Source organism: Trachurus japonicus, chromosome 10, assembly GCF_045865225.1.
Source record: "Trachurus japonicus isolate A0001 chromosome 10, Traja_1.0".
Lineage (NCBI taxonomy): Eukaryota > Metazoa > Chordata > Actinopteri > Carangiformes > Carangidae > Trachurus > Trachurus japonicus.
In genome coordinates this window covers 6,853,572-6,861,067 of record NC_140916.1, presented here as the reverse complement: position 1 = coordinate 6,861,067, position 7,496 = coordinate 6,853,572, and the positions used below count along the sequence as shown (strand labels likewise).

The 7,496-nt window shown below is 42.3% G+C and overlaps 1 protein-coding gene across 1 annotated transcript in view; it reads left to right on the top strand.

The window, feature by feature from the left end:
* The window catches only part of LOC146979317 (eukaryotic translation initiation factor 4E-1A-like), a 13,578-nt gene that overhangs the window by 1,830 nt on the left and 4,252 nt on the right, over positions 1 to 7,496 (top strand). The window contains exons 2-4 of the mRNA XM_085789050.1: positions 1,046 to 1,149; positions 1,545 to 1,640; positions 1,888 to 1,951. Coding sequence (XP_085645176.1) covers positions 1,046 to 1,149; positions 1,545 to 1,640; positions 1,888 to 1,951 — 264 coding nt within the window. The remainder of the gene's footprint in view (positions 1 to 1,045; positions 1,150 to 1,544; positions 1,641 to 1,887; positions 1,952 to 7,496) is intronic.

Genomic DNA, 7,496 nt, shown 5'->3' with positions numbered 1-7,496 from the left:
CAGTGTTTCCCCCAGAAAATTTGTTAGTTAAGGTGGTGTCTGACCTGTCGACGGGGGGGGGGCGGGGGGGTTGCGCGGAGATCTGTTGACGGGGGGGGGGGGGGGGGTCGATCGACGGGGGGTGCCGCGCCGTGCCGTATTAAAGTTTCGCTTTCAACACGCGCTGCTGTTATGCGTGCGCGCTTCCCCGTGGTGTGTATGTGTGTGAGAGGATGCGGCCATCGTCCGACGGGGGGGGGGCGGCGGCGGCGGCGAATATCGCTACATTTTTTTTTTTTTAAAGATGTTAGTTTAGGCGGCAGCTCTTTGTTGTTAAGGCGGCCGCCTTAACAGGAAAGCGCTGCGGGAAACCCTGACTAGGTTATATAGAAAGAGCAATATTTAAAGCAGATATCATCGGCACGGCCGTTTCGGCTAATGCTGTGTTCAAGGCAGGCTTTTGAAACCGTAAGTTACAGCTTCAAGTCACAACTACGACTTGGTAGCGTTCCAGGTAACCCGTAGCTCGTGTTTTTACCGTCCTGTTGTCTGTGAAAGTTCCCTATAACGGCCACTCGTAACTTCCGACCCGTGAACTCGTACCAGATCGAACTGGTATGACTTCACAGGAAGGAAAAACACAAAGTACGAGTTTCCTTGAACGCACCATGAGTTAGCAGCCCCCGCCCTTGTCAGGCATCAATTGGTCCTCGTGCTACGTCACCACATTCACGCGCATCCCTTGGCTGCACACACAGCCCTTCATGCCGTTCTCTCCCCTCATTGGATAACACTTGTATCCCACAAGGAAAATTTTCTCCTCGGGTTACAGCAGAGCAGAGTGACGGAGAGACTCGTGTTTAGGCTGAAATACTTCATGTAAGTGATTGCTGACGGAAAATAGGACTATTTAGGACTTATATTAACAAAAACATTCCACTGATATCTGCTTTAAAATGAAACAAAAAAAGTTGTTACAAATGGCTCAAATGCCAGAAGCTTTCACCACACGTGAGAAATGTGTTCAAGAGTCTGTTTTGATAGCATGTGTTTTTTCATTCTTAAGGCGTCAACTTCAGTTCCTGCAAATCCTGAGAAGGAAACATGCGAAGCAGCCATTCAAAAGGTTGTGAGCCCTGAGGCGTACATCAAGCACCCCCTACAAAACAAGTAAGACTGCAGCTTAAGTCCCTACTAAGAGTTTTTTTTGTCTTTCCCAACAGAGCCAAGAAGTTAGAGTTAAAATTGCAGAAAACCCTGAACAAGTGCATCTATACAGAATTGGTTGAGTTAAGCTCTTACCAGATTCATATAATGCCATCACACTTTTGAAAGGTTGAGACAATGAAGAGTTCATTTTCAATTTATTAGACTATTGATGATGACTTAAAACACTAGAAAGAGAATAGGAATTGAGCTGGTATGTTTTTATTCCATCGATTCATACATTAGCTGTTTAGAAAATATGTGGTCTTCTAATGAGACAAGTTTTGTTTAAGAGCAAAATGACAAAGGCAGTCATCTAAAATTACTTTTTTTGGTTGTTCTTTTTTCTTATTTTGCAGATGGGCTCTTTGGTTTTTCAAGAATGACAAAAGCAAAACATGGCAAGCCAACCTTCGTCTCATCTCTAAATTTGACACTGTGGAAGACTTCTGGGCGTAAGTGTATATTCCAGTCTGTATGTGGCTGCACTAAAAGCTGTATAATTACCAACCTGTAAATTATTTGATTTGTTGCAGATAAGATTAATTGGATTTATTTGGATGAGGGGAATTAGGATTACATTCTTGACATCCTGGATTTGTTTGTTTTTTTGCACCTGTTGCATCATTAACACATTTGTCAGTTTTTTTTTTGTTGTATGTTAAAATCCATGTTTTACATAAAATATTCTTCCTTGCTCAGATTATACAATCACATTCAGCTCTCAAGTAACCTGATGTCTGGCTGCGACTACTCTCTATTCAAGGTAAGAGTGCTTTTATCACTGTCATTCAACATTGTACAATAGAGCCACTTAAAAAAAACTATGAATTGTCTTGGATTCCACTGTTAATGTAGATAATAGCATTTATCAAGGCAGACTAGGCAGAATGTCATTTTGTTTCTAGGGCTGTGGTTCAGCTCCATCAATTCAGAGTCAAGAAGAAAAACAATGGTCTTTTGTTGCAGTATTATTATTAGGGCCACGGGCAATCGCACCGGGCACTGGTCCCAACAGCTATGAAATAGCTGCAGGGACCAGTGCCCGGGCGAAGCCCGGGCACTACTGTTATTGTGTGGATTTTTTCCTAGTTAGGGCCACGGGCAATCGCACCGGGCACTGGTCCCAACAGCTATGAAATAGCTGCAGGGACCAGTGCCCGGGCGAAGCCCGGGCACTACTGTTATTGTGTGGATTTTTTCCTAGTTAGTGTGACTGCTGAAGCAGTCACACTATTGTTCTTCTGTTTGGCCATTTTCTTCCGCCTTTTTACGGTCTTCTTCTAGTCCTTCATACTCTGTGCTATTTCAACAATTCATATATCAAAACGTGCAGCTTTTTTTGAACTTTATCGGCATTACTTTTCTCTTTTTAACTATTTATACTTTTTCAAATATTTAACTTTTTCACAAAAAATCTCACATTCATCAAAGTCTCAACCTCTCTTCTTCACAACTCCACTGTAGTGTAGGGGTTAGGGTGGATGCTTGCCAACCCTAAGGTCACTGGTTCGAATCCAAGGGAAGAACTCTTGTTATGTTATGTTGAATTCTGCTCTCCTCCCCCGCCTTCAATTGGTTACAGGTGTTTGTTATCTCCTTGATTACTCGTACCAGTTTGCAGCACATCATCACATTACAATGAATGACAACAGTTTTGAAAGCAGTGTGCTCTCTGTAGCCGAGTGGCAGAGTAAAGGTTTAGTGATCATATGGTCATGGGTTCGATTCCTGCCTCAGTCTTTTCACTTCATTGCTTGACTTTTGATTCCAATTATTCAGCTGTCATTGGACAGTCTTTTGATTCCTCATAGTATAAAGCTCATTGTAACTCAGGTTCTCTGTGGCCATATGGTTAGTGCTCAGCCTGAAATTCACAGACATTTTCATTCTAAGTCATTCAAGCTTGACTCTCAAGCTTTCTTGATGTTGACAGTGTGCAGATCATTAACAGACAACAGTCTCTGCAACTGTGTGTGCACTGTGGCCTAGAGGCAGAGTGGAAGTCTAATAACCATGAGGATGTGGGTTCGATTCTGACCTTGGTCAAACATTTGTATGGTGATCACAGCTTGCACTATTTGCTAATTCTGCAACAGCGTTCAGTTGCTGTCAGCAGTCACACCATTTCCATTCTTGGAAATGCTTTTTCTAGTTATTATTATTTTTCCACTTCCGGCCAGATTTCGATGTGCTACTAGTCCTGCAACTCGAAGAGTTGCAGGACATATTATATATCAAAACGTGCGTCCTGATCGGGATCGCTGTGCTATTACTTTTCTCAACAGTTTACGAATTTTTCGCGACGTAGTCGCGAAAAACTGCGCAAAAATTTTGCATGTAAGTCAATGGGACGGGCGAAAAAAAAAGACCGAAAAAGACCAATCATTGGAGTTTAACAAAAGTCTACTGCTCAGGCATACTTTCACCTAGAGACTCCATTTAAACTTTAAACAGTAGACACAAGTCTTGTGTATTGTCGTATTACTCCACGTTTTGATAGGTCATATAGTTTTTTGATCAATCCCTGATCAATGACCATGATCATTTTTTGGAGAAATTATGAGTTTATAATGGGTGTGTATTGCATGGAATGTTCGTGTCAGAGTGCGTGACATCATCGGTTAGAGTGGGAGAGAGTGAAGAAACATTCTGTATTTTTTCTGGATAAATTGCCACCACGGCCACAATTTACACTCTACAGACATAATTTTTTCAGAATTTGTAAGACAAACTTGTTATCTCTCATGTCATGTGCTCAAAATATCAGAGAGACTTACAGAACTTACAGAATCAGCCTCTGAGTGCGGCCACGTCTGTCCCTGCTCCTCATTGAGTCCAATACAAATATTTTCTGAGAGGAGCAGAACGGCCTGATGTTTAAAACTGCCAGCGTCGCCAAAATATTTACTGTAGAAACACCAAATCGTACCGAAATTTTCAGTAAGTCCTTAGAGCAACGTTGATCTGTGTTTTGTTCTGATAGGAGTTACCGTTTTGTCATGCTAAGCCTAATTGTGAGGCCGGTTTAGAGGCAGAAAATGGCTGTTTTTCTCCACGTTTCTGTCTGTCTCAGCCTGCGGGGGCCCCTATCGCCGTGGTAACCTCTTTGATCCTCAGGCCAGGGCTCGTTAACTTCATAAACAATCCACCTGGCGCTCGTTTAAATGTTTATAAACACAGACACAGCTAAATCAGACTGACACAGGATGCAGCTACTAACTAACTATGTGTCAAGTCAGTCACACACACACACACAGACTCTAGAGCCAGCTTCATGTGATTACAGTCACACACACACACACACACACACACACACACACACACACACACACACACACACACACACACACACACACACACACACACACACACAGACTCTAGAGCCAGCTTCATGTGATTACAGTTAAACACACACACACACACACACACACACACACACACCTACACACACACACACACACACACACACACACACCTACACACACACACACACACACACACACACACACACACACACACACACACACACACACACACACACACACACACACACAGTTAACCTAATGTGGTTACAGCTCCTCCATATCAGTGCTTATAGAAAGATGATCATGTGTCTGTCTGATCAGCTCTGTCTTGACCTTAAGATCGTGGGTTTGATTCCCATGTTGACAGAGATGGCACAACCCGCAATAGCTCCCGTGGCCCATTCAAAATTTCCCGAGAGGAAATTTTCTAGTTATTAGTGTGACTGCTGAAGCAGTCACACTATTGTTCTTCTGTTTGGCCATTTTCTTCCGCCTTTTTACGGTCTTCTTCTAGTCCTTCATACTTTGTGCTATTTCAACAATTCATATATCAAAACGTGCAGCTTCTTTTGAACTTTATCGGCATTACTTTTCTCTTTTTAACTATTTATACTTTTTCAAATATTCAACTTTTTCACAAAAAATCTCACATTCATCAAAGTCTCAACCTCTCTTCTTCACAACTCCACTGTAGTGTAGGGTTAGAGTGGATGCTTGCCAACCCTAAGGTCACTGGTTCGAATCCAAGGGAAGAACTCTTGTTATGTTATGTTGAATTCTGCTCTCCTCCCCCGCCTTCAATTGGTTACAGGTGTTTGTTATCTCCTTGATTACTCATACCAGTTTGCAGCACATCATCACATTACAATGAATGACAACAGTTTTGAAAGCAGTGTGCTCTCTGTAGCCGAGTGGCAGAGTAAAGGTTTAGTGATCATATGGTCATGGGTTCGATTCCTGCCTCAGTCTTTTCACTTCATTGCTTGACTTTTGATTCCAATTATTCAGCTGTCATTGGACAGTCTTTGATTCCTCATAGTATAAAGCTCATTGTAACTCAGGTTCTCTGTGGCCATATGGTTAGTGCTCAGCCTGAAATTCACAGACATTTTCATTCTAAGTCATTCAAGCTTGACTCTCAAGCTTTCTTGATGTTGACAGTGTGCAGATCATTAACAGACAACAGTCTCTACAACTGTGTGTGCACTGTGGCCTAGAGGCAGAGTGGAAGTCTAATGACCATGAGGATGTGAGTTCGATTCTGACCTTGGTCAAACATTTGTATGGTGATCACAGCTTGCACTATTTGCTAATTCTGCAACAGCGTTCAGTTGCTGTCAGCAGTCACACCATTTCCATTCTTGGAAATGCTTTTTCTAGTTATTTTTCCACTTCCGGCCAGATTTCGATTCGCTACTAGTCCTGCAACTCGAAGAGTTGCAGGACAAATTATATATCAAAACGTGCGTCCTGATCGGGATCGCTGTGCTATTACTTTTCTCAACAGTTTACGAATTTTTCGCGACATAGTCGCGAAAAACTGCGCAAAAATTTTGCATGTAAGTCAATGGGACGGGCGAAAAAAAAAGACCGAAAAAGACCAATCATTGGAGTTTAACAAAAGTCTACTGCTCAGGCATACTTTCACCTAGAGACTCCATTTAAACTTTAAACAGTAGACACAAGTCTTGTGTATTGTCGCATTACTCCACGTTTTGATAGGTCATATAGTTTTTGATCAATCCCTGATCAATGACCATGATCATTTTTGGAGAAATTATGAGATTATAATGGGTGTGTATTGCATAGAATGTTCGTGTCAGAGTGCGTGACATCATCGGTTAGAGTGGGAGAGAGTGAAGAAACATTCTGTATTTTTTCTGGATAAACTGTGAGCACGGCCACAATTTACACTCTACAGACATAATTTTTTCAGAATTTGTAAGACAAACTTGTTATCTCTCATGTCATGTGCTCAAAATATCAGAGAGACTTACAGAACTTACAGAATCAGCCTCTGAGTGCGGCCACGTCTGTCTCTGCTCCTCATTGAGTCCAATACAAATATTTTCTGAGAGGAGCAGAATGGCCTGATGTTTTAAAACTGCCAGCGTCGCCAAAATATTTACTGTAGAAACACCAAATCATACCGAAATTTTCAGTAAGTCCTTAGAGCAACGTTGATCTGTGTTTTGTTCTGATAGGAGTTACCGTTTTCTCATGCTAAGCCTAATTGTGAGACCGGTTTAGAGGCAGAAAATGGCTCTTTTTCTCCACGTTTCTGTCTGTCTCAGCCTGCGGGGGCCCCTATCGCCGTGGTAACCTCTTTGATCCTCAGGCCAGAGCTCGTTAACTTCATAAACAATCCACCTGGCGCTCGTTTAAATGTTTATAAACACAGACACAGCTAAATCAGACTGACACAGGATGCAGCTACTAACTAACTATGTGACAAGTCAGTCACACACACACACACAGACTCTAGAGCCAGCTTCATGTGATTACAGTCACACACACACACACACACACACACACACACACACACACACACACACACACACACACACAGACTCTCGAGCCAGCTTCATGTGATTACAGTCACACACACACACACAAACACACCTTCATGTGATTAAAACACAGTTAACGTGCAACAGAATTTAAACTTAAACCATGATTTAATCTGGTTTTAAAGTTAAACCTTGTTGGTGTCACACACACACACACAGACACACACACACACACACACACACACACACACACACACACACACACACACACACACACACACACACACACACACACACACACACACACACAGTTAACCTAATGTGGTTACAGCTCCTCCATATCAGTGCTTATAGAAAGATGATCATGTGTCTGTCTGATCAGCTCTGTCTTGACCTTAAGATCGTGGGTTTGATTCCCATGTTGACAGAGATGGCACAACCCGCAGTAGCTCCCGTGGCCCATTCAAAATTTCCCGAGAGGAAATTTTCTAGT